General features: G+C 40.4%; 1 protein-coding gene across 1 annotated transcript; it reads right to left on the reverse strand.

The window, feature by feature from the left end:
* LOC130162367 (vesicle-fusing ATPase-like) lies at positions 1-27708 on the reverse strand. Its single transcript, XM_056366077.1, has 22 exons — positions 27592-27708; positions 23266-23351; positions 22479-22575; positions 21265-21304; positions 18307-18473; positions 18012-18119; positions 17629-17704; positions 16879-17034; positions 14385-14584; positions 12453-12618; positions 12209-12283; positions 11753-11940; positions 10615-10710; positions 10246-10402; positions 9903-10036; positions 9363-9429; positions 9170-9249; positions 7312-7446; positions 6967-7080; positions 2366-2421; positions 2100-2170; positions 1-519 (listed from the first exon to the last, which is right to left on the reverse strand). Exons 1-21 carry the CDS (start codon positions 27601-27603, stop codon positions 2140-2142), a joined length of 2241 nt encoding a protein of 746 aa, XP_056222052.1. The 5' UTR covers positions 27604-27708; the 3' UTR covers positions 1-519; positions 2100-2139.
* Between the last annotated feature and the right edge of the window lie 263 nt (positions 27709-27971).

Genomic DNA, 27971 nt, shown 5'->3' on the forward strand with positions numbered 1-27971 from the left:
TTTCCTGTTAGTACTAGAATTAATTTATTCATAAAATAAAAAAGGTCAGACATAAGCAAGTACACATTATGATAAGAACACAGTGAGATCTTTAAGTCCTGTTCTGGAATGATCAGATTATAAATGTGTGCATACAAATAAGGGCTTTATAAACACACAGTATTATAATTAGTGTTTGTGCATGCACGTCTACTTGCCATGTGTCTTTTGCCTCGACTCTTTCATATATAAAATCACAATGGAGTGCTAGGGGCATCGCATGGAGATAACAGCACTAGTCTTCAAGAAATGCAATATACACCAGATACAACAAACACCGCTTGTTTCTCTTATTTTACATGTTCACACAGTGCTGAAGAGGAAGAGGCTGCCTGGTTGGTTGCTTCTGCAGAAAGCTGCAGTGCAGAGAGAAGCGCACAGAGCTTCGGGGATGGGAAGGAAGGATGCAGAGAGAGATGGAAACTTGTCTCTCGCTCGCTTCCTCCTGCCAGCCTCTTTCAGGCTTCCGTTCCTCAGCAACTGAGTGAAGAGAGACAAATAAAAGTGATAAGAGAAAGGCAGGCAAAGGAGACATGCTGCCACAAGAGAGCACCTGTCTAGTCGACCTATTTTTAGGCACGCTGTGTGCTAACTATACCATAAGTCTCTGAGGCTGTGATGAGAAAAAAAAGCTCTCGCTGCAAGTTGAAAAGTTGTTCCAAGTTTTTGTTCATCACCCTGAGGGGTATTTCACAGAGTGGGATTAGCAAGTTAGCCTGATAACTTTAAAAGGAAAAATATCTTCTGAAACTTGGCCCTTTATTGGCCATGATCAACACACAAGAAGCAAGAAGAATCATATTAATGACAATTTACTGAGATTGCCACTGACGGAGCTTGTAGCTATTGCTTTATGTGATTATAGTGTCCACACGAGATGCTGAGGAAAATAAAATGTCATTATGGACATACATACACTTATAACCTTCAGGGTAGCTGATTTGTGCACAGTTAAGCATGCATACTCCTAAAATACTTCCACTGCAGACTATGCATAGCCATAGATATCCAGAATAACAAGATAGTTAGGAATAGTTTGACAGCATCTCTGAAGTTCAGAAATTAATATGATATATCTTGTTTGTTTAATTTGTACAAAAACCATCAATTTTCCATTTACAAGGGCCAGACTATTTCTTAGCCAGGAGCAGTTTTGTCCTGGGGTCTTGTAATTTATATAATTATGTAATATAATTTGCTAACGTACTTGCTGTCCAGATATGACGGTGGTATGAATCCTTTCATCGAATGTTTAGCAAGATAGCAAATAAATGTGTTTCTCAAAGGGGTAAAAATAATTCATTTAAAGGAGCCATTTGAAAGTAACATTAGCATTAACAGCTGTTTACTTACCAGTCTTGCGAAGAGCTTCAGCCATTGTTGCATTTACAATAAAAGAGGTTATAATATGTCCTCTGAGCATAGCTATTTCTTCAGGGCAGATTGGACACTACAGTGACTCAGTATTGGAAAGTGACGACAGGCTGGTTAGCATGCTAACTTCAGTAGAAGAATTGAAGCGACAGAAACAGGAGCAAAACAAGAAGGGTGATTTTCACCACTCAATGCTGAACTCGCAACGTTTCTTCTAGACTGGTAAGTAAACAGCTGTTAATGTTAATGTTGACTATGTAGCAATAGCAAAACGTACAAATAGCTCCTTTAAAGCAATTTGTCAATTAACATTTCACGTGTCAAATTTGTGACTTTTGTGGCAAAAATAAAATGATTTGATGGAAAAAAAAGAAAAAGAAAAAAGAAGACAAACAAACAAGTTGATTCACTCACATGGCAACGTGAGTGTGAAAATATCCACTAAAACCCAAAGGCGTGGCTCATTTTAACTGTGACTTCCATTCTTACTGACTAAACACATTTCAATGAGACTCCCATTCTGTCAGCCTTCATTATTCTTTTTTTCACAATCTGTATAACATCAATTTGGTGCAAAAATTGTACTTTGAGGGCATAAATTACTGGAGTGAACTCACAGTTTACACATATCTACATCAAGTCCCCTCACCCCCACCAGGAAATGGTGAAGCTGATGCAGGCCTTACCACTGAAGGATGCCTCTTTTTCACTGTGGCTCCACTGAGTCTAGATTGCCTCAAACTTATTAGAACCCAGTCTGCAGGGACAGAAAAAGACAAAATGTCTATTATTAATCACACTTGATACAATGATTGCAATGTAAACATTTAGTGATTCTGACTTGGTTTTTCCTTTCTTTGCTACACAAGTGACAGATGTGTACATGGTGTGAGTGTTCAGTGTCACTGATGATCCCGTTTTACTCAAAGGAGTAAAAAAAAATTATACTTACGCTCCTTCATCCTTCAATAGACTCAGGAACTTGCTAACTCTGTAGTCAGGATCCATCTAAAACACAGACACATAACTTCTTAGTGCTAACATGCATACAGTGAAATAACCATACATTTCCTAACAGGTCTTATTTCCATTTGGAACAAACACTGGTTTCATTTAAAATTCAGAAGCAAGGTGTTGAAACATCAGAGCCCTTTGAAAAAGTGGCAGGTCCCAGAGTTCATGCTTCAGTTTGAACAAACAGGAGGAGGGGAGAGGAAGTCAAATTAATGGCAACCCATGCAATAACTTACACTTGGCCTGGAATTGCCTGTAGCTATTAGAATTAAGACATGAGAGCAGTCAGAAACACTGGAATGAGAGGAAAAAAGATGAAGAGAAAACTAGAGACCGACTATGAATGTGTACGTGTGTAGCTGTGCGGCTGTTTGCAGCATGTCTCGGCAAACACAGGTTCATACTTCTGGGGTGTGTGTGTGTGTGTGTGTGGGGTGGGGGTGGGGGTGTGTAGAGCATGGCTGTATTTGTGCATACCACAGCAATTACACAGCATCCAGCCTCAACAAACAGGCCGTACACATCATCAACATACCACAGACACACAGTCAGGAGGAGAAATTAACACCAGCCAGCAGTCAGATTTAGGTCAATTTCCACTGCTGCTTGCTGCAAGCGCTACCTGTTCCGTCAAGTAACCAGACGTTACTTGGAAGCCGATGGAGCTGACTTTTGAGATGGACTAGCCACTGAGGGTTGCTAACTCCAAACAAATTCCTGTCTCGGGAGCACTGAAAGAGAAGCTGCTGTGAATCAAAGGATCTCTGGATCAAGCAGCTCCAACAGCACAGTAGGAACATAGTTAGGCTCAGGCCTGAGGTAAGCTTTACCTAAAAAAAAAAAGAAAAGTGAGTCTTTTGGATCTCAAGTCATGTCCGTCAAGTTAAGCTTTACAAGAGCAATTCAACAATGTTTTACTACACTTCCATGAAGTTGGGGGATTAGCAAGGAACAGATTAAAAAGAGTCGATGCAGCACTGACTGAGACATCCTGACTTTTAGGCCACGTTCACACCGAAAACAGCCCTGCTTTAGACAGCGCTGGGGGTTGCATTTGCGGGGGCATGTTGTTTCATATACCGGCGAGACAATAAAATCTGATCCGGGAAGTCCACTTGGAGGAATTGATTTATGTGTTTAAAATCTTATTAGAGGCCAAACCACAGTACAGTGGTTTGTAATACTCACAGACAGATCTTTACAACGTCACATAAGACATTCTACAACTGAAAGCCTGGTCACATTAAAAACCATAACATTTTGCAACCGGCTCAGTTCACTTCAGTGGAATCACTGCGATCATTGGATTAGCTCAGCAAATTCATCTTAGGGCTCAAGTTCAAGTTCAAGTTCCGTGAACTCTGACACAAATTCACACAGTTGAACAACAGCAAACTGTCTGGACAGTGCAGGGAATGAAGAGCTGGATATCACCGAACAAATACCACTGTCTCCTGTTAACCTGAGCTAACTGTGAGCTAACATCCTGCTAACAGACAGTTAAGAGAGCAACTTTGATGACTGCTAGCACTGTTCTCAGCTTGCTAGTGGGTTAGCCATTAGCTCGTCAAGTACATTAGTTCACCCGGCGAGTAGTACCTGCACATGCACCGATTAATTCACTCTACCACTTTCTGATGAGATTGGACCTGAAATATTTTTTGCAGACTGAGTGGGAATCCCCTGGCTATTAAATAACTTTTACATGTAAAACTGGTGAACTGCCCCTTTAAGTCCAAACCTGACTGATGTCACAGTAAGAAGGGATTTGCTCCACATTCATGTCTATGTGGAACAGGGCACGCAAACCTCCTCGATGTCAAGCCAGTTTGAGAGAGAGAGATATGGCTTGTTAATATTCTTGTTCTATAATTGCATGGTGATAGTACAAGCAGCACAGAGGAATGGATGCTGCTTGGCTGCAGTGAGCGCAAGGACAGTGACAGACGTTTGTGATAGAAAATGTTTGAAAGAAACAAAACTATAATTTACAGCTTTGTGGACTGTTGTTGTTGTTGCCCCCGAGCAATGCTGGCTCCTATGTTTCATGATGGTTTATGTTTACAACTCTACCCACGCTATTTCCTGTCCTCCATGCTCTACAAATGGCAGTAAATTTTGGCCAAAAATTCTAATCTTGATATACTAATAACAAACTAAAACCTACAGTATCTTTGTATCTGAATGAAATCAAACCCAGGCAATCCACCCCAATCTGACCAAAAAAGAAACCTTGACCTTGCTGACGAAGGTTGAGGTCTTCAAAGATAGTATTGTGGTTCAGTTGCCACCTCTGGAGTCATGTGTTCCTACACTGGCACTAAACTGAATTCCACCAGGGTTTTTCTTTCCTGTCTTGTTATTGAAGCAAACTAGCAAAATGCTAGCCACAACCTCGCTGCGTGGGCCTTTATAGGCGAGTAATGGAGAATAATGTTTTCAATAAGATGCACTGTATGTCTTGGTCTAGCTGAACAAATGTAAAACATGACAGCTTTCAAGAAAAAGGGAATCATTACCTGACGGAAAGTCAGTGAAATCACAATGATTCCCAAGAATACTGAATCTCAGAAAATGATGTGTGATCATCGCCACTTTTTACAAACTGATTATCATGGTGTTTTGACAAGGTCAGGGCCCCTAGAAGAATTTTATTTAATTTGGGTACAAGGCGAACAGAAGTAACTAAACCAATTTCAATAATGACTCTTACAAAATGCACAAAAACACAGGCCAAACCACAAATCCCCCTAAAGGCAACTTTAAAAAGGTGAGTAGACTTAATACCTACTGTACTTATCTCTATACACATGACTGGTGTGTGGAGAGGAAGCCAAGATTCTGCTAAGAGTTGGTGGTCTATGTTTTCATTTTTGTTTCCATAGTTGGATGGATTTAATGCATGCTGTTTTTTTTTTTTTTAACTTGGCCCATCTGTTGGACCATAGGATGACTGATCTAAATTGTAGGTAAACCAAAACCATGGAGTGTGTATGATTGTTCTTATGAGTAGCTTCCCTGTGATTCAGAACACATGAATGTAACTTGGAAAGCCACGCAGAACATGGTTTCATAACCATGAATGCGTTGGATCGAGACTGTTTTGGAGAATGGTTTGTGAACTAGAAATGTACTGGATCCTTCTGCTCAACAAATCATCAGCAAAGCCACACAGTTTTTCATTCCAGTTAATAGATGACAGTTTTCTGTGCCTGAGAGACAGATTCTGTTGACTGTTGAGAATGCCGGCCAGATGTCGAGGAAGAGGAGGGACATGCTGCTCAAGCTCAGACCACACTATTAGAAAAACAATAATACAGAGACTGAGCCAATCTGAAATGTGTGTTTCGAATAAAAAATGTGATGAGTGAGTTATTGAAAAGACAAGACTGCCTCTCTCTTCACAACTTACCTGCTCCAAAAGGCCACTTTACCTTTCTATCATCTAAACCCACAAATGCACATGGAGTTGACTCTGCATTAGATTTATCATAAGAACATTTTATAGCCTATAAAAATGTGAATTTTTCACTTAGGCACAGAGGTGCTTTGAACCAAATGCTAAGATCATGCTCACAATGACACTGTTACCATGCTGATGTTTAGCAAGAATAATGTTTACCACATTCACCATATTAATTTAGTGTACATGCACTAAGATGCACTAAGCTCATTAGCACAAAATAAAGTACAGCTGAGGGTGATGGGGATGTCAGTAGTTTTCTGGGTTTAGTCATAAACCATAGACTGTAAATAAAAATGGATGTAGCCTTCTGTGATGTCACCCACATGTTTCTGAAGAGCAGTTTTGAAGCTCAGAGTGAGCTGCTCGTCCATCGCCATCTTGGCAGTGCCTGACTCCAACTAACTCCCAGCTAATCCCAAAAATGGGCAAAGAGGTGGGGGCGTGTTTGAAGCCGAGGCTTCGCTGCATGCCAAGAATACGTTCACCCACCTGCCCCTTAAAGCGGCCACACACAGAATTATGCAGAACTTTATATGGGTATTTATATGGGTAAGTTGTATAAAAATCCATCCCCCGTACAGTTGTCATGAAGGAGGAAATTAGCTATAGGGACCAGGGTGTACAAGGCTGTAAACATGTTTATTTTCTGCTGTAACATGGGAGTCTATGGGAAGTGACTTGCTTTTGGAGCTCAAGTGGCCATTCGAGGAATGGCAGTTTTTGTCACTTCCATGTTTACTTCATCTTTCAGCCCTGGAGGTTGCAGCTTGTCATAAACCAAAGTACTGGATCACCAAAGTGATTACAATTCACCCTGAGTGGGACATGAATGTCTGCACCAAATTTCACAGTAATCCGTCCAATAGCTGTCACAGCATTTTACTCAAAACCACAAATGTCAACCTTATGGTTGAAGAGGAAAAGTCAGGGGATTACTAAATCCATTAGGCTCAACCTTTTCATCACTTTCATGACAATCTGTCCAATAGTTGTTGAGACATTTTATACTTGATGAGAGTGGCGGGCTGAGTGAACGGCGGCTCCAAAAAACGCAATTGCAAAGACTCTCTCACCTGTACAGCCATTTCAATCAGCATGAGCAACTTTTTTATGCCGATCCACACTCGTTGGTCCTTCACAGCTTTCGCTATGGTGGCCCGCTCTTTCTCCTGGAAACTGCCAAGCAGCTGTGGGGAGAGGACAAAGACAGGGAGAGTGCACTCAGCATGGGATATAATCATTAAATTTGTTATTTAAATTGAGAAATGAGTTGAGAAATTGTAAATAAAAATTTCACACTATAATACTTAGTCAGCAGAGCAAGAACTGAAGTACATTGCATTCACGGTACATATGTGTAGGTGTGTGTGTGTGTGTGTGTGCTTCTGGTTTGGTGTGTGCGTGTGTTTGCCTGTTACCTCCAGGGCCTCGACCAGCTGGTCTCCCCTTGAGATGTTGGGAATGTGGATGGTGGTGCTGAAAGCATCCAACATCTCCATTTCCCTGAGGACGTCTTTACGACTCGTGGTGCCAATGATCAGCAGCTTACGACCCTGAAAGAGGAGCAGACATGAGCAGAGAGTTAAATTTGTTAATTCAACCAATCGTTCATTTTATTCAGCTGTTTTTCTCAAGGGTCAATGTAAGCTGGACTCCATCCCACCATAGTTATGTTATTTATTATTACGAGTACCTGGCAACCATGGACTTCTTGTTGCAGTGGTGAAATAATTCAGAACACAACTATTTCAATATAACATTACAACATAAACAAGGAATATTGTTTCCCAATCATAACTCTAGACAATGAAGAGTCTGGTTCAGTTTGTGATTTATCCATTTGATTATGACAAGGGAAAGAAGAAGAGAGGAGATACAGGGGTAGACATAATGACTCCAATAGTGACTGCAAATTATAAATAATTAAATCCTACATTGCCATTTCAACATAGTCGATATGAATTTGCTTTGGGGAGCTCACATTGAACAGAACAAGAACTTGGGAAAATAACAGGACTACAGTGAAGACCTCCCAACAAGATGGAAAATGATGGAGCAAAACAGACATGGTCAAACCTTTGTGTATCAAAAAAAAATATATATATATTTGAGAAGTTGCCAGCACCATCGAGCAGCTATAGTGTCAACACTTAGAACATCCTGTCTCAAAAATAAGAGCAAACAGGACTGGGCCATGCTGTTTTAGGTTTATACATCTCAACTTTTAAAAATTGGGAGGAATATAAAATATACCAGGTGAGAACAATCCTGTAAAGTCACGTGTCCCTTTTTCCATAGTCCAGTGGTACAAATTTCATCAGGGGGTGTTACTCTTAGTCTGTTTTTAAGTAGTCCGCACCACTTTGTCTAAATGTTTCCTGTCATGAGCTTAAGTGTTACCATTACACAGTTATTGTAAAGGTGAGGGTGCTGTTTATGTAATGTGTTATGGATATAAATGTGAGTTAAATGTGATTTTTCAGTTTTTATTAAAGTCACAGTGAACCAGATCACAGAGAAAAGAAGGGAGAAGAGGAAAGAGGAGGTATGAGGGGAGAACAACACAAGAGAAAACAACAGAAGACAACAGGAGAGAAGACAAACATGAGCAGAGAAGAATGAAGAGAAGCTAAAGAATTGTAGCTCCACTAAGCCGATGAGCTGGACCAGGAGAAGAAGACGAAGGAAGAGAGGCAGAGGAGTGGCGAGTAGACTGGGGGATTATGGCTGCTGGCTGCCCCCCCATGGCGTGGGGGGTTGTGATGCTGCATGCAGATGAGGTGCCACACAGGCGGTGGTGCTGCCAGGTCCTGGCTCTCTCACAGAGCCCATTCTCCTCCGTGTCCCCCTGGCCTCCCCTGGCCCCAGGCACCCCGCTGGGCCCAGCGCTTTACAACCCCAGAGGAGCACTGCAGCCAGGCATTCAACACCAGGCCCCGCGCCACTTCTCATGCACATGCAGCCATATAGTGGGCTATACTCTCATTCACAAACCCATCAACAACAGACACACACAAACTACAAGCAAAGAAACTATGAGAAATGGGTCTCTACCACCACCATTCACTCTGAGCACAACAGGCCTGGACCAAAACAGTGGCTAATAACCATACACTCACACAGTCACTCACACATGCCAGTCGCAGCCAAAGACCTCCAACAATTCCTCACAAGACTGGCATCCATAAGATCTGCTGCCCTCTCTCTGCCACCTCAGGACTAGCAAGGCCACAGTGAGCATGCTACAAATAAATTCCACAACAAAACGCTTATTACCTTAGGAGGAGCTTTCTTCAGCAGCACCAGCAAGGCTTGCAACACCAGGTTGGAGAAACGAGGGCCGATCGGGACATAGTCTGACAACACAGATCATTTTATATTAACAGTTTTCTCATTTCATGTTAATTTCCATCTGGTTAAAAATATAACTTGAAATGCTTCTTTTAGTTTTTGAAAACTGGGATCTTACCCAACAAGCGTTCAATGTCATCCACAACCACACAGCTCAGCTGGGATTTGTAGGCATCTTCAAATATCTATCACAGAAAAAAAAAAAACTGCAGTTAGGTCGGGATCACAGCAAAACAGTTGATTTCATGCATAATCAGAAAGCACTAAAAAAATAATCTTCTTGTTATGGTATTAGTAAACGCCTGCTGGTTTGGATTTCAAAATGGTGTCTGTAAATGTTTTCCACATTTCTTGAGTCACTTTGAGTTCTTCAAGGTCCAAGTTCAATTTAATTTCCACATGTGTCATATTAAACCAGTCAGACAATAAATCTGTTAAGTGGAGATTATTCTGAACAGCATCCACAAGATGAGAAACAACAGAATAGCTTGAACTACCTTGCATCTGAACTGGAGACACATTTTCCACACGTTACGTACTCTCAATGACCCCTAGACTTTTCTAGACCTGGAAATGAATCTTTTCTCTCCGTTTTAAGATTTTTAGGACAAACATATTAAATACTTTTTAAACAAAACTGTCAAGAGGTGATTGTTACCTTTTTGATGGCTTGGCATTTGGCGATCTCGGAGTGTCCGATCATCTTGTCGGGGGAGCAGATCTTGATAAAGGGGAACTGGGAGTCTTCGGAAATCTTAGCTGCCAGCGCTGTTTTACCACTGTTAGGTGGGCCTGAGGGGGGGGGGGGGGGTTAACCACAAATCAGTTGTTTGTAATAATGAAAATTATTTGGCCAAACTATCCTTCAGATATACTGCAGTTGTTATTTTATGGCTTTTTATAGTGTTTTTTTAAGTTTATTTATTGTTGCATATTGACTGAGGCCGTTTGGCCTCGAGTTGCATGAAGTTAGTGTGTGTGAGTGGCTGTGTGTGTTCTACCTTCCAGGAGCACAGAGACGAGCGGTGTGCGGTCGCTATTCTTGGTCTGCTGCACCAGCAGCTCCCCGTCCTCCAACACCGCCGACACCGGGTCGCCCCACCTGATGATACCGTTCATGATGTAGCTGGCGTAGTCCTCCTGGTTGGTACCAAATGCCTGGAGGAGAGGAAGATTTACCATAAATATGTTTCCTTTCCTGTGTCCTGTCTGTATTCTTGCATCACCTGCATGAGAGCTTTCTGTGAATCAGCATAAGCTGAACTCAAAATATAAATGAATTATAAAATATTGTATATTATTCTGTATAAAGGATAGACTTTTGAATAGAATAGAAGTTGAGAGGAAGAGAGAGATGTGGAGCAACTTACAGGTTTGATGTCGTTATTCAGCGAGGCCATGAAGTCAAGTCTGCTGACCTGCAGCCTCTCTGCCGTCTCAATGTTCACCTCCACTGTGTTGCTGGCCTATAACACATGAATATATTGTGTGTATATATATATATATATATATATATATATATATATATATAGTATATAAACACAAACACAAAATATAGCACAACAGACAGCAAATAATGAGTTACTTTCATTACTGGATGAACTCCATGCCCCCAATGGTCAAATCCAGTGCATGAGGTATTGCGCATTTAGATAGCACAATGTGTCAGGAGACAATGTGCTCCCTCAGAGCAGAAAGGTCATACAGAGAGGAGGAGGGAGGGAAGAGTAAGTGCTTAGAGGAGTGAAGAGAAACGTCACAGCCATCAGACATGTGTAAAGCCCTTGTCCGTTATTTATCATCACCCTAGAATATCTGCTGCTCTGTGTGTGTGTGTGTGTGTGGGGGGGGGGGGGGGGGGGGGGGGGGGGGCACTTAACAGATGAGAACTCCACCTTATCTACGTGTCCCACTGAGTTGTGTAGATTTGAGCCTATGCACCTGATAAAACACTAAAAGTAAGGGTGCACACACCGGGTTCTGGACCCAGTCCTTCCTCACCTGGGTGGTTCGTTAAACTGGCACTATACATAGTGATACACTATGCCCAGCAGGTGTGTGGCCTGCAGCTTAAACAAGCATTTCATAATAGTGTCAAAGATTATCATTCATTTTCTTTTGGATTTTTTCTCATTTGACTTAGTCCAGGTGTGGGTTCATGTAATTTGATTATAAGCACTAACAGCAGTAACATCATCAAAAACTGAAATACAACCCATTCACTGTTTCTACCTTTTGAAATGTATTTGTTGCTGCTTTCTGAGCTTTATACCACTGTAAAGGAAACATCTTTGTGTCTTGCTCAGAACAAGCCATGAAGAGGACGACGGCTAAGAGCTTATGAGGGGTGAATGACTAATCAGAAAAAGCAGATGGAGTAATCATTAAAGAAAACCCTAACTCATACAATTGCTCTTCTCCAGTCACGAGGAGTAAATAAGGACACATTAATAAATACAGAGTATAAATGTGAGTCATAATATACAAATGTCCCTCGAGGATTCTGACCTTAATGTGTCTGTTCATAGCAGTGGACTGAGCAGCCCTGACTAGACCCTCCAGTTCGGCACCACTGTAGTTCTTCGTCTCCACGGCCAGCTCCTTAATTTCCACATCGCTGGAGAGCAGGTTGTACTGACGCATCTTTGCTGTGTGGATGTGTAGGATCTGAATGCGACCCTTCTCATCAGGTAACCCTGACAGAAGAAAAAAGGAAAATAGAGGATTTTAAACTCTTATTTTTCTGTTTCTCAAATCTATTGTCAACTGGTCTTAAGTTGCTATAATTATACTTTAATATGTATGAAAGAGGGGAAAATATAATGCATTTATTTTGCCTGTCTGGATTTAGGTTTTGTGAAAATTTCTATTGTTAAACCTTTAAAAAAACAAATGAGAGAAATTGCATATTACAATAACACATTTACAGTACCACAGTAACTAAATGTGCTTTTCACTTCTCACCAATCTCCATCTTCACCTCCAGTCTTCCCGGCCTCAACAAGGCCTCATCTATCAGGTCTGGCCTGTTGGTCATACCTGAGGGAGGGGCAGATGGACAGATAGTGGAAAGGAACGAAAGCAGAGGGAAAAAAAAGATGAATGAGAGAGATGAGATAGAGAGCAGATGTTCAAGGATGACATGGGAGAGACTGGGAGTGTTGTGTGTGTGTGTGTGTGTGTGTGTGTGTGTGTGCAGTCTGAGCACCTATGACCAGGATGTTGTTGAGCTGCTCCACTCCATCAATCTTAGACAGCAGTTGGTTGACCACGGTGTCGTGGACTCCGGTGCTGCCTGCCATGCTGCCACGCTGCTTACAGATTGCATCAATCTCATCGAAGATGATGATGTGAAGGCCGCTGTTGGCACCGAGCTGTTGAGGAGAGAGAGAAGGATAGAAATGATACTGTATAAATGTCATAGCTTCTGCATGTCTTATACCATCTGCTTACAGTAGCACTGAGGTCCTGAAGCCAGTTTCTTGACTTGTTACTGTAGGTGTACAACTTATTTACTTAAAAGCACAATTTTAACATTAACATTTTTATGCTATTGATTTCACATCCAGAATATGTGTTTTTCCAGAGTATTACAAACTCACTGGTGGATCAATTAAAGAACTTTTCTATCCCTTTAATCCTGCTGGGTCACACCCATCATCATAATTAAGAGAGGGCACAAAACTGAAACACCGTTGTGCTGCTCCTATGAATAAATTATTCTCTGAAAGAAGACATTTTATTTTGACATTCTGAGAACATCTGAGAATTTACTGGCTGCAGTATCCCAGCATGTTGTTGTTTCATTTGATTCGAAGTGACATGAGATAAGTGAAACGTTTAGGGCCTCAGACATTATTCATGGTTATTAAATCATGATTTAATCATTCATTTTAAAACTAGAGAGCTCCTGTATTCACACACCATGTGAACATTTGAAAACATGTTGAAACTTCTCCTGGTTCTCACCTTCTTGTTTTAACGTGGCACTATTTTACAAGTTTAGCTATCATACACATGCAAGACAGAGAAACAAGAGGTGAAGCTAAAAGCGGGGGAAAAAAACATGCACAACAGCATTTCTGAAACCACGTCCTCACAAAAGCTGATCTGCATTTCTTACATTTTAATGACGCTGTTTGGTCCCTGGGGCATGACATGTACAAATGTAATGCTATATATAACAGTGCATATTCAACTAGCACATTGTAAGGAAAAAATAAATATCGACCTTCAAAGTATTTGTCAGGCAGGGGGATAAAAGATCCCATCACCACTGTTACCGTAAGAAATTCAGTGTGACACATCAAATCAAAATAACGTTGTCATCAGTTGTTATCTGTGTGAAAACTGAAAAGACGCTGCCAATGCTTTTTCTTTCATACTGACTTGAGAATCAGAATTAACCCTGACCAGAGAGACAGATGGAAAAAGTGAGAGAGCAACAGGGTGGGGGGTTATCCCTCCATCTACAGACCTGTCAGTCTCTCAGACGTAGCATTTAAAGCAGGTGTGGAGCTGTGTCTGTGTGTGTGTGTGTGTAGTAAGGTCTAATAGGAGGTCAAAGACAACCCAGCCCCTCATTAGGTGGTGAAGAGTGAGGCTCGCCGCTAGTGTCTCACCGCTCAAACCAACCATCACTGCTGGGTTTCAATGCCCTTCCTACCCCCCTCCCCTCCAACATGCACCCACAGAAACACACAAGAACTTTATCAAAAGGTACTACAGCTATGTGTGGCTAAAGGGCAGATCTCTCCACTCCTGGAGAAATTACTTTTTTTTGTTTACATAGATGAAATGCTTATCTGTGTTTCGTGTGGATGATGGGAGAACGCTGGTCTCCGAGAACAGGCTCAGTATGACTTTATCTCATGTGTAGATGATGAATTCAGCCAAGTTGTAGCACTACAGGTGATGCATCTGGATGTTATAATAATACAGGCTCATTTGTCAAATCCAGTGTTTGTTGTGTGGGTTTTTTCATTTTTCCTCAGCTTTGGTATTTTGACTGTACTTCAAACTCTATAGTGACTACAAGGTTCTGCCGCAGTAATGCAGTTTTTAATGTATTATAATAAACCAGGATAAACACTCACAAGCATGTGAGTACATACACATATGTGATGTGTCCTGCACTCACCCTTTTCTGTTCGTCCTCTGCGTCTGCAAACAGCTTCCTGATGTTGGCCTCGGACTCCCCGACGTACTTGTTGAGGATTTCGGGGCCGTTGACGATCTTTGGCTCCCGGGCGTTGAGCATCTTGCCAATCTGTCGTGCCATCAGGGTTTTACCGCAGCCTGGGGGTCCGTACAGCAGGATTCCCTTCACATGCTTACAGCCTGGAGACAGACAAAGCGAGGAACTTACATACAAGCCAATGTTTCTACTAATTATGAAGCTCAAATCTTTCTCAGGCAGAACCCAAACAGAGGACTTTAAATCCCATGTTTCAAAAATGTGAACTAAATCTTGTCCCCAGCCAAGATCTAGAACATTTTTCATTGGTTTACTATGGGCATTAGTTACATCATAATGCATATGAAAAGAAGATCAATATCACACAAGGTTCTTCACTTGCTTAAAAGAGGTTTCAGTATTTTTTTTGATCAATGTTTTCCTCTCGTTATTGCAGTTCTTTGAGGATATCTTGTGTGCAATCAATATCTGGCTTTGACTCATGATTCTGTTGCTTTAATAAAGTGTACCTTCATAATAAAAACATACTCACGAATTAATCGTCTCAAAATACGTGTCTTTGTGCAACGTTAATCAGTCTGCTGAAGAGCAGTGCGCTCAAAAGTTCGCAAAATAAAAAAATTAAAATTCACTATTATTTGTGGTATTTTACATCTTGACTCGACAGAGATGACAGTTAATATCAGATGACAGGAGAGCTGCAGCAAAGGTCACCTGCCAGATACAAACCTGGGGACTTTGTAGTTCATGGTTGCCACTTAGAAACCCTAAGCCTACAGGGTGCTATGATAACTAGTCTTTGCAGTGTGAGCATTTATTTAATGCAGTTGAAAACAGACATTTAAAGCAACATCTAGGCAGTTAGTCCAGCTGTCCACATGCACAGTCAAGAGAACAGATAATGGCCGGCTTATAACAGCTCCCATCACAGCACTTCTGATTTCCTCCTATTTTATTCTTTCTCCCTAAAGATCAAGTGTGGAGACTGTGAGCTCTCCACGCAACCAAGTTTACAGCAAGGGTCTTTTAATGGCCTTTTGCACCTGCTTAATGACATTTAGCCCAGACTAATTGAGAGGCCCCAGATAACCATCTGAGCTGCCATTTGGGCCTGCTGAAGGAAAAGCGGCAGGGATGACAGGTGGGGGTGGAGGGAGGGAGGGAGGCAGGGAAAAGTGATGTGTTTGTGTTGGGGTTTGGGAGAGAAAAGCACTGAAGCTTCTGTCTGTCTGCTTCACCTCTCTCGAAGCAAAGGGCAGACAAGGTGAAACTTTCAAACTTTCAGCCAAACACACAGACACACACACACACACACACACACACACACAAAATGTGTAACGTACACACACGCACCGCCTCTCTGTCAGCACCTGTGCTCCCTGCTCCCCACGCCTGCCAATTACAGCTTTACCTTTAGCTGGATTCTCTATCAGGGCATGCCATCTCATTACAGCCGCCAGCTGGCCACAGCCAAAGGCCAACTCCTGCACACAACCACCCGGCTAAAGGTCAGCTCTCACACTGCTGGACACAGCCACTGGGCCTGAGCATTATGGCTATGGAGCGTCGATGTGTGCCAAATTAAAATAATGTGTGTATTTGTCAAGTTCAGATGTTGTTACAACAGGTTTTCACAAGACTCCTAGGTCTAGGAGCAAGGATTAGGACTGAGGTGATTTTGTGCACACGTGTATGGGAAGGGAGGTTTTGGTGTATGAGTCACAAAGAAGACAACCTGATGGCTTTCATTAGAATGAACTGCTGCTCTTTGAAGAATGAATCATCATCGTAATCTGACAGCTGTCAAAGATCTATTAATGAGTGTGTGCAGGGATCACCGACAGGGGATGACAGAGCTTTTAGTCATGGTCAAGACACCACAGAGGAACGCTGCCTTGCCTGTTAATACTGAGTCTGAGTTCTGCTGATTCAGGCAATGATACGTTTCTCAAAGGAATTACTGAAGTTTTGTCTGCCAGAATGTTGATTTAAGCACTAAATATAAGCTGAACAAAAACTAAAAACAGTGATTATCTTTGGCAGGTATTACTAATCTGTCCAACTTGAGGGAAACAGTGTGTTACCAGTTCTTAGAGAGACAACAGAAATTCTTGGGGAGAAAAAAAAAAGTGTTTTTTTCCTGCTTCAGCTGTTAACGTTTAGCATATTGGGGAAATGTCCTCAAAAGACTTATTTAAATTCCAATCAAGAAAAGGAATTTTTTTTTAAGCAACATCTTTTATTCTTGTGGTTTGGTTAATGGACTTCTGGGTCTGCTAATTCTTTTCAAATGTACCTGAGCAGGACTTTCAGTAAAGTCATGGATGAAAATGTGCAAATGAAAATGTCCTCACCACAAAGACAGCGGAAGAACAGGCACAAACAAATGAATAAGTGATGGCGAGATAGACAGAAAAAAAAGGGGGGGGGGACTCACCCATCTGTTCGACTATGTCTGGAGGGAAGACTCGGGAGGCGAAGGCTCGACGGAAGATGTCAGAAAACTCCTTGTCAAGGCCACCAATACCCATCTTCTCAAAATTCCAGTCGGGGGTGATGATGGACTGGCGAGACTCTCGGGTCTTGGCTTTCCCTGGGGGTGGGGGGGTGGTGATGAGGGTGACACAAATGAAACACATCACCTAAATGTTGAAAACCAAAGAGCACTTCCTATCTGTGTTACCACTGTGTTCTTTTTCCTTTATTTCTAATTCTTGGAAGTATTAATCATTAGGGGAGGATTCTGCAAATCCCCAGATAAAGTCAAACCAATTTTTGTATAAGTCAGAAGCTGTGAGTTAATACATTTACCAAAAGATCCTGCTGACAATATGTTGATTTGAACAGGCACATAAAGTAGTTTTAACTGCCCTTTCACATGAGGTGATTTCAATATTTTAAGATATTCTATTGGTATCTATAATAAAATGTTCATAAAAACATAACATATTATATTACATATACATATTATACATAGCAGATGGCAACTGGCACAGCTGGACTTTAATACTGTGCCACTGCCAACAAAATGTGAAAGGAATAGCAAGCCAAATAAAATGTGTGGAGTGTGCCCCCTTGTGGACTTATAGGGAATCGTCCTTCAGAAAATAAAGACACTTTCAGCAGCTCACTTTCGTGACTTTATGTTTTCACTGCTGTAAAAACCATGCGTGCTGCTGACACTCACCAATCAGGGTCATGGATGAGCTCTCTGACTTTTCAAAAATCACCTGACTGTTTCCCAGCAACAAACCAATCTCAATCTGAGGAAAGACAAACAGAAGAGATGATAATCGGTTTAGGTCAAGGTACAATAGGCAGCTGTGTTTACTCTGCTCCAAGAGTTATCTTGTGTGTATATATATATATATATATATATATATATATATATATATGCAAGAAAGGTAGAAATCACAGTAACATCCATCTGCAACACTCAGCACTTCAACTGCATTGGGAAGGTTTAAATACATTGTGTTCATTAAAATAAATGACTTCCATGCTATATATGAAAGTCAGAGGGGAGGTGTGTGAAAATCAGGGGACACTGACACATTATCCTCCAGGTACCTTCTGTTTCTTGCTAGAGGCATGTTCTCCCCTCAGGATGCTGGGGTCCATGGCCTCAATATCTTTTATCACCAAGCCAAACAGTTTATCACAGAAACTAAACACCAGCTGGAAAAAAAAGAGCAGAAGAGAGGCAAGCACCATTTCAATTTCTCTATAAAACTGATCATAATTAAAAAGCATATGGACACATTAAATCAAATTAGTAAACTCCAAATGAACCTGAAATCTTTCATTCTACTAAATTCTACATCAAACTTGTCCAGTGTTATTAACCCTTAATAGTCTTAAGCACCTGTTGGCCAATACTGAAGGCCAGGTTGTTGAAGTGCTGGATGAATTCGCCGGCCATCTTGTCGGAATCGTAGGGGTTGCTGTCCACGTTCTTCTTCTGCAGGAAGTCGATCTCCACTGTCATGGTGCTGATACACTGTTTGGACTTGTCAAACTTGTAGTTTGTTACTATAGGTGTGGGAAAGATGACAGGGTGTGAGGATTATTACTGTCCTGGATTATTTCTGACAGGATAGTTAAATTGACTAAATCACACTGTGTTTGGTGCAGGTCCTCATGAGAATAGAACTTGCTTTTCCCTTTGAAAGTCTAGCTCAAATATTCACTCTTCTTTAATATTTGTACCAACTCCAAATACTATTCTCTCTTTGGTCAGTAACTTTGTCTGTCTGGTTTGGTGCTGAGCAGGTAGCATGCAGTGGGTTTATCAGAGCTTTTCCTCTAAACAAAAAACAATAATTGAATACCATACACAGCTGTGCTGCAGATCTACACGTGTCTGACATCTTTGGTCTGATTATGTTCAATTACACACTAACTAAACAACAGCGTCTGAAATCATTTGTGCATTTCGACTGGTTACCAAATCCATAAATGCCCCGTTACCAGGCTGTTTTGATTGAACAGTGACTCCTTTATCCTTTGATGTGAGAAATAAAACCTGCAGCACAGTAGGCAGCTCCTGAGTTGGATGTGAAACGTTTACTATTCAAATCGTCTGCATGTGTTCAATCTGCTGCTGATGCCTCATCATGGAAATGAGATAAACTGTAAGCAACTTACTTTCAAATTGTGCTGATATTTTCCACTGACACCAGGTAATTAAGAAAATTACACCCGCAATACTGCTACATGAATGATATCACAGTTGCCAGGAGACACTGCCAAAACTTCCATTATCCATTACTATTCATTCTACTGTGTATATATATACATTTTCTTTTTTCAATGGAAGGTTTCAACAGGCAGACCGACAGGACAGTAAGATCATACCTTTGATCAAATTATAAAAAGAGACGAGACTTTGCTGTTTTTTCTTCTTCTTCTTCTTCAAGACAATGTTGAGAATGATTAAGGTATCATGAGATTATATTTTCATTCCTCCTTTTCACTCCTGATATGCAGACAGTATCATAATAGAGCCCATCATTTTGGGCATCACTGTGGCCTAAGGGAGCTGAGTGAAATATTTTTTATCAAAGAACATGCCTTCTCTTTCTCTGGATGCTGGCCAGCTTCTGAGACAGATGTGCAGTGACACCCTCCCGACCATATTGTTAGACTGTCTCTCTCTCTGTCGGGTAAATCATGTTCCCTCCACCTCTCGTGACACCTAAACAATGGTTAAACCCCCTAACCCCACGTATAATTAGTAATCTCCAGGATGTGACTATCAGAAGCCTGCACAGTCTGATGTTTTTCTGGCAGAGACAAAGACTGCAGCCTTTAAAGTCTGTCACATGTAAGTTGCATGAATCCCTCAAAGTCTGGAGGCTGAGTTTGATGTCAGAGGCTCTTATGTTTCTACTGTGGAAAGGTGTCTTTGACTCCATAGGCAGTCGGTGATAAGAGAGACAGACTGTCAAGCACTGCTAATCAATGGATGACAAATTAATGGCAGTCATCACAAAAGGCTGAATGGATGTCCTTGAACAATCAGACATCTGTGCAACCTGTGGATGCACGCGACGCACTGCTTACCTGATGGCAACTGGCAACATAAATTTGTTCATTTGTTTCATTTCAAGTCGAAATGATCATTTTGTCAGCTGAGATGCATTGAAATTCAGTTTATTTACAGCTGCATATTAGAGCATTGTGCTACCACCCAGTCCGGCATGCGTCTCTTTTTGTTCTGTTTAACATACAAATCTTAACACTTGATATTTTGCTGACTGTTACAGCTACGCAAAGCATCAGATGTGTCGTTTTGGCCTGCACAGTGAAGCGGGAATGAGTTGAGGAACCTATTGCATCACGTCTCCTGTCTATGACGGCTACCTTGCTAAACTGCCACAGCTCACAGTGTGTGTCTGCACTGTTGCTGCTGCAGTGCTGATACCGCTAGCTCCATCTTTCAACATTTGTTTGCCTTTGATGATGGCCATCAATAATAATAATAATAATAATAATAATAATAATAATAGGTATCCACTGTTGATGAGCAGTTGGGAGAGTGAAGACTTCCAGGAAGCAGTCACATGATTTTTGTTTACGAGAGAGAGAGAGAGAGAGAGAGAGAGAGAGAGAGAGAGAGAGAGAGAGAGAGAGAGAGAGAGAGAGGAGAGCACACTGGAAAACTACTACCCTCCACCTAATGTATTATTAACTTATTGACATAATTACAGCCTACATAGGGTTTCTGCTATGACTAAACAGTACAAATGAAGCCTCCACTTTCTCCTGTAATAACATGCAATTGCTGAAATGGTTTAAAAAAAAAAAAATGTGTTGGTCAGTCACAATTTTTTGTATTTTGTAATCTGGATAATTTTCCGCTCAGATGAACATAATGGCCAAATTAAAAACTAGTCTGGTTCCCATTACATCATCAAATACAAAAAATTAGAAGTCTGATGGTTTGCATGAGGATGGCCTGGGATGGACTCCAATTCCTGGCCTGAATTATTGTTTCAGTCCGACCCTGACAGCAGGAGGAGTATCTACGTGGTTAGCTTTATTTGCCAGTCTCATGTAGCTTACACTGAATCTACAGCATAACTTGCGTGAGATATGCGGGAGTACTTTGCTGCTTTACTTTTTACTTAACATGTCACATGTCATGTTTTTAATGGACAACGATGGAGCTCTATGGCACAGAGGAATACGATATATCAGGCTTTGGATACACAGACGATATTTGTTAGTCGGATACAGTCACAGTTGGTTTTGATCTTTTCATGGGATTTGTTGACAATAAGAAAAACCTAGAAAATTAACAGTCTTATGTGTAGCTTACCTTCAACCTCTTGTCCAATGGCCAGGCCTGCCCATTTTCTCTGTAAAGAAATAAAGAGTGATTGATTTAGTTGCATGTCTCATCATTTCCTTTGTATTACGAAACATTATTGTATAGAAAACAAGGCAATGAGCTACCATTTAGCCATCAATAAGGCAATGACATTCTCCAGAAGAACAGAGCTATCAGATGAAGGACAACTACACTTCAAATAAACATCACTACGCGTTTCACAGAGACATCAGTGCAACGTTCCTCTGCAACTTGGTCTTATTTCACAACATTCTTTATACTGAGCATTACATAACAACACTCCATATTTTACACATCTTTGATTGTCAGTGGACTATTTGTTATTGATTTTATTGATTGCTGCTGTGTCAAATATGAGTTGACCCGTCAATCTTAATGAGATCTTGAGGTGAAATAAGACCGTCTTGAGGAGGTTACAGTAGTACCTGTGTGCTGTTGCGGCTGCCAAGTTTATAGACGGAGGAAGAGCAGGCAGAGACAGGCGAAGTGAAAGAGGAAAAAGCAGTGACAGACAGATTGAGACAAACAAATAGGTCCATGCAAAGAACCCACAGACAACCACGCAAGAAAGCTCAGAAGTTCATTTGTCAGAATATCAGCTCATGTTCTGCTATCAAGGCTAAAAACACAACATAACTTCTGCAGGAAAAAAAACAACTGATCGACATATATACTGCAATCTGCTGCTTTCAGCACCATGCAAGTGTTCACGGGAGCTTTGTAAAGGAAAACTGTGGATATCACCTATTATTCAATGTATTATTAAGACATATACAGTAGTCGTATTTCATTTCATAGGAAACAGTAAGAATCAACGATTAACTGGTCACTGCGTAAAAAAACCAAAAGTCAAAAAAGGGACGCATTCACACTGACAGATGTGTCAGATTTCTCTGTTTTATCTTTATTCATCAACTTACATGGCTGAGCACAGAGACATTAGGTAGGTAGCAATACATGAGATGTAATATGGTTTGTATGTCTTTGTGCTTAGCCATGTAAGTTAATGAATAAAGATAAAACAGAATGTTCTGACACATCTTTCAGGATGTGACCCGGCGGCTCTGAACATGGGTTGGACTTCAATATACATATATATATGCCTACAAATCAAAACATTTTCATTCAGTCTGTTTCAGCCAATCACTGAGAACATGTGTCTCTTAAAACCTGAACGATACCTGTGGCAGACTGAAGGCGATGGTCCCGGAGCTGACACTCGGATGCGTCTTCAAGGTGAACACATACTTGTGGGTTAAATTGCGCACAGTGACGTGGCTGCATTGAGAAGAATAATGAGAAGACAGAGGAGAGGATTAAGTGCAGGATGGAACAAGTGTCAACATAGTTAATGTTCGTCTTGTTTTACTGGAGCAGCTTGACATTAAACACTCGAGGGTGTCTATCTCTTCTTCATGGCACCCTAAAGCCTGACCTTTAGACTCAGTGATGTGTGTGTACTTTTTCAAAATTTGATTTATCAGTCTGCAAAACTCAATGAATCTGTGGAATGTTAAAATGAGAAATCTTATTTTTCAACATCAATGCCAGGATGTAAAATGATAGACACGAAAAATGCAACATGAAATTAAAGAATAAAATTTTAAATACGAAAATTAAATCAGTATTGTGGAGTGTGAAAGTTCACTGTTGACGTTGGAAATAGTAATTGGGCAATTTTTTCTTAATGCACCATCAATTTCCTGAGTTTTTTCCTGAGCTTCCTACCAGATCTCGATGAAGACTGTGACATACATTTTCATTATTTGTTTTAACTATCATAACACAAAAACAGGTTTATTGTGCTAAAACGTGACAGCACAAAGTAATCGCCAAAGGGATTCCACATGAATGTACACAAAAAAGCATTGCACAGATTCTGACACAGACATATGAGTGACAAAGCTATAGAGAGATCTGGTATAAAACACATGGGCGGTTCCATGTATCAGAGGAAATCCCACTCACTGTTCAAACTGCAGCTCCTTCTCACCGACGACGGCACAGTTGGTCAACGACAGTTCGTCTGTCGGGCATCGCCCCGTTTGCATCATCTGAAAAGAGAGCAGAGAGGAAAATGCAAACAATATTATTATTGTTATGGTTATTATCAATTAATCTCCCCATTACTAACTGTTCAAGTTAATGGGAAAAAATGCATTCACAATTTCACATTAATGTCTTCAGTTTCCTTTTTTTTTGCCTGTCTACCAGTCTACAACCTTAACATGTTCAATTCACTGTCATATGTGTCAAAGAAAAACAGCACATTATCACATCTGAGAAGCTGGAGCCAGAGAATATTTGGCAATTTCGCCTGAAAAAGGACTCCAACGATGAATCAATTTACAAAAATTTTGCAGTTTAATTTTCTGTCAATCAGCTCATCGATTAATTGAGTAATTGTTGCATAAATGAAAGAGCCATGCAAGGTTCTTTTGGAGCACATGATCTGCTAGTGCAACTGCTGAAAAAATATAAACGCCATTATTATGGACAGTTATGGATAATAATTCACAGTGTTTACGGTCCATATGGATGGATCTCCACACAGTTGTACAGCTACAGAGAAAGGCAGATTGTGCAGGTCAGCACTCATGAGGCTTCGCTCCCGCGCCCACAAAACCACCATATCATACATGTTGCTATGGAGATGTCTTAGCACTGATAAAGACCTTCAGTAATACTTTCCACCAGCAAACTTCCCACAGCTGTCTGACATTTTAATTCTTACCATGTTTAAATGTCAAGTGTCTGTATTTGAGTGTAAATCCAGCTTCCTCTGTCCATGAGAAGCATTTAGCTTTTATTAGCACTCTGAAACAGGTTAGTGCCCATTTAGAGAGGGTGTCTCTCTCTTTCTATCCCCCTTTTTTTCCCCTCCCTGTCCTCTCTTTTCACTCAACCTCTCTGTGCTGGACCATCGGGCGTCCTGGGACCTCTTGCCCTCTCCTGACTCTCTGTGCCTCATTCCAGATGTTCTGGATCTGGATCTTTGTCCTCCTGCCTCCTGCTTGTCTACTGCTGGGACAGCGGGTGCTGTAATGCTGTGCAGACTGTTAAGCCCCTTGAGGCCAATTTTATGATGCATTATATTGTGCTTTATAGATAAAATTTGAACTGAAAATAGTCATATTTTTAACCACTTTTAGTCAGTTGGTAATTATTATCATTGCAAAGTTGTGATGTGCAGCCAAACATTGTTCAAACCCATGTAACTTCAATTTTAAGCCATCTTAAAGGGTCAAACATCATTAATATTTACAGGAAAGCAGTAGCTCTACTACCTCTGCTCTGGACTGAAACACATCTTCCCAGAAACTCCATCAGTGAAATACTATGTTGCCTAACACTGAACTGCTCAACAGACAGTAGCAAATCATCATGGGACTGCTTTGAGATATTGTCTGATAACAGCCAGACCTAAAGTATTAGCTACTGGCATCCCCACAGTTATGGTGAAGCAAGCAACCTCATGATCCACTGTGATGAAATGTCAGCTAAAGGTTCAGTTAGGCATAGTGTGAGAGACAACTCTACTGTAAGTAGATACAGTGACTGTGCTTGTTATAAATACATCTACTGATCAGACTAACCCACTGTCTAACCCATTTTTAGTGACAAATAAAACCACTAGAAAATGTCTGTGGGATTAAAAAAGAAAATGACCCAAATACCCATAATTGTTCAGTGTCACTCTGATTAAAAATAATAGATGTAATGGTCAGTGTAACATTATAAGTGTGAGGGGCATTGAGTATGTTTGCCAAATAAAGCTGGAATAAAGTGGTGACAGTAACATTTGTGTCAACCACCTAAAAACTACATCTCTAGCACACTTATTGGTGGAAGCGAGCCATGATGGAGGGCAGTTATTTTGTAGTTTGGCTGACATACGTGATGGGCTAGATGGGTAATAGAAATCAGATGTACTGTACATCATAAATACATTTTGGCGGTTGCCTCGATCAGGGTTACATATGTCATATAACCCCTCATACTGTGAGGAAAAGACGACAACGATCCAGTGGCTAGGATAGTGTCAATCTAGACTCATTAAAACTTTCTAAGAAAAAAGACACAAAAACAACCTGCTCCCATTTCAAAGAGCAAATTAAATTGCAGCAAACCAACAGAGAATCCCTTGTTGACCTACATATCAAAAAGTTTAGCCTATTTCAAGCATTGCAATATCTAGGCTAACAGTGAGCCACTGAAACGTCCTGATTATCTCAACTTGTTGCTTTTCAAGGTAAACAGGTTGCTGGTGTGTCAAGGTCATATCAATGAAGAGATAATTTAGAGCCAGTTGATACAGATATTGCTTGCTATAGGAATGTGGGTTGACAAACAGGGACACACACAATCTGAAAATAAAGACATCTAGAGAGCACTAAAGGAAAATAACACAGCAGTCAAATTGTTATCCAGGGTTCTTGTATAAAAATGCATAAAAACGTATTATTCATTTGAAATTGACTCCAGTGTCTTATTGAATTTTGTGTCTGTCTTTTTATGTTCTGTCTGTTGTTTTGTGATTTTATACCCCTGTCCTTAGAGGAATTATTTTTCATTTCAGCTAATCATTTGAATAACTGTAAATAATTAATGTGAACCATTAATTGTTGCCGTTAAGTCAAAGTCTAAGAGCACAGAAAATCCAAAGACTTTCCCAGGCAGCAGAGATTGTGTAAAGGGCATTCCTTGCATTGTTCCCATGTAATCGCCTCAAATGTAAAGTGTAAATGACGTACAGAAAGGTCCCAGTATTATAACACCTTATAATCTGGGCAACTGTATTAACATAGTGTTCTGCAGAGAAATATTTTAGCTTTAATTGTGAAAGTGAAATCTAACACACATAACTGTACACCCAGTTCACAATTTATGAGAGACAACTAGTTGGAACTAATACAGCTTAATACAACAGTCCTTCAACCTTAAATCAACACCTCTTTTAAAGTATTAGAAGGCATGAAAGTTCTTCCTTGACTAAATCCCCATTTATAACCATTATCTGACTGTGCACTTGTTCCTCAAATCCACCTGCCAAGGGAGACCATTAGATGCTGCTGAAAGCTCTGGAAGCTAGTAAGTGGACCTTGAATTAGGGCTATTTTGTCAAACTCTCTAAACTACTATCAACAAAAAACTGAACATTACAACCTTAGAACCTGAAGCTGAAACAAGTAGCTGATTCATTGATTAGTCAATTCACAGAAATAATCTGCAATTATTTTGACCATCATTTTTTAACCAAAGCTTCACTAGTGCCAATCTCACGAATGTGAATGTTTTCTGGTGATATCAAACTAATCAACATAATTTTGGATAATTCAATGAAATTTTAGGCAGTCAGTCACAAAAAAGAAGCGGATTCAATGATTAATTGATTAATCAATTTGCTAACCAACAGAAAATGAATCGGGAACTATTTTGGTAATCATTTGCAGCTTCTAGCTTCCCAGAAGTGGAGATTCCCTGTAAATTTTGGACTGGTGATCGGTTGATTTTATAAAAAGTGAATCATTCAATTGATAATGAAAATAATCATTAAGAACAAACAATTTCAAGACACCACCTTGAGCTGTGGGACACTTTAACTGAGGAAATGATCAGCAGATTGATGGATAATGAAAAAAATCTTTAGTTGCAGCCCTTCATAAAGAATGGATCTCATTAATTACTTTTACTTTCAATTAGTTATGTCTACAAACTGGCAATGTTTGTATTTGTAAACAGCTTCAAAGTGCATTTACATAAAAACACACACAGACGCTTTGTTTACACTGCAGCGACTTTAAAATGGCCATTGAGCATTCAACATCAGCCCCGTCCAGTTTATCTGACTTCTCCTCTTGTTCCTTTTTAACAATTTATAATGCTGTTAACTTCCTTCATTACACTTATGAGCCATCATCGATTTAGCTTGTAGAAGTCAGAGCAGCATGTTTACACCGAAGTCAATAACACTATTACACTTTACAATCTAGCGACCCTGGCCACTCAGTGGGCAAAACACCGCAGCTGTAACATATATTAGTTTCCTGCCAAAACAAGACAACTACTTGTTAGCAACGAGCTGAGGGGTCATAAGATACTCCATTCGTCTTCCGGGCTGCCTACGAAGTTTTGAATGACAAGTAATTCTGCCACACAAGCTAGTGCTGTGCTGGCTCACTTTCACAAAGGAAAGCCTGTAGTCGGCAAGTACACATTAGCTTTAGCATTCAGTAGTTTCCGTTAGCAGTGTGTGGGTGTTTAAGTTCTATTATTGTTTTCAAATTAACTCACCCGGCTAGTCATCTTTGTGTTTTCTTTTTTTTTTATCCCCCGTTCAAGTGCAACTCAGCATTAACGCTCCGCTGACAGAACTGCGGCTTCTTCTGTTTATTTTGTTGGTGGTTGGCGAACAACTTTCGGAGCATTCCCACCACCCACTGATCAGGAGTGTGAACTACAGCTCTACTCTGATATTTATTATTCGAAACATTTTCAATTTCATCTTATTAAAAGTATTAAACATTGAAAATGGAAGAAACAATCAATTAAAACTTAAGACAAAAAAATAAACAAATAAGATAGCTTACATTGTGTAAATGATATGGACAATATATACAAAATCAAATTTATAAATATATAAATGAATAAAATGAAATAAGATGCAACACGTA

This window comes from Seriola aureovittata, chromosome 21 (assembly GCF_021018895.1).
Source record: "Seriola aureovittata isolate HTS-2021-v1 ecotype China chromosome 21, ASM2101889v1, whole genome shotgun sequence".
NCBI classification, from domain to species: Eukaryota; Metazoa; Chordata; class Actinopteri; order Carangiformes; family Carangidae; genus Seriola; species Seriola aureovittata.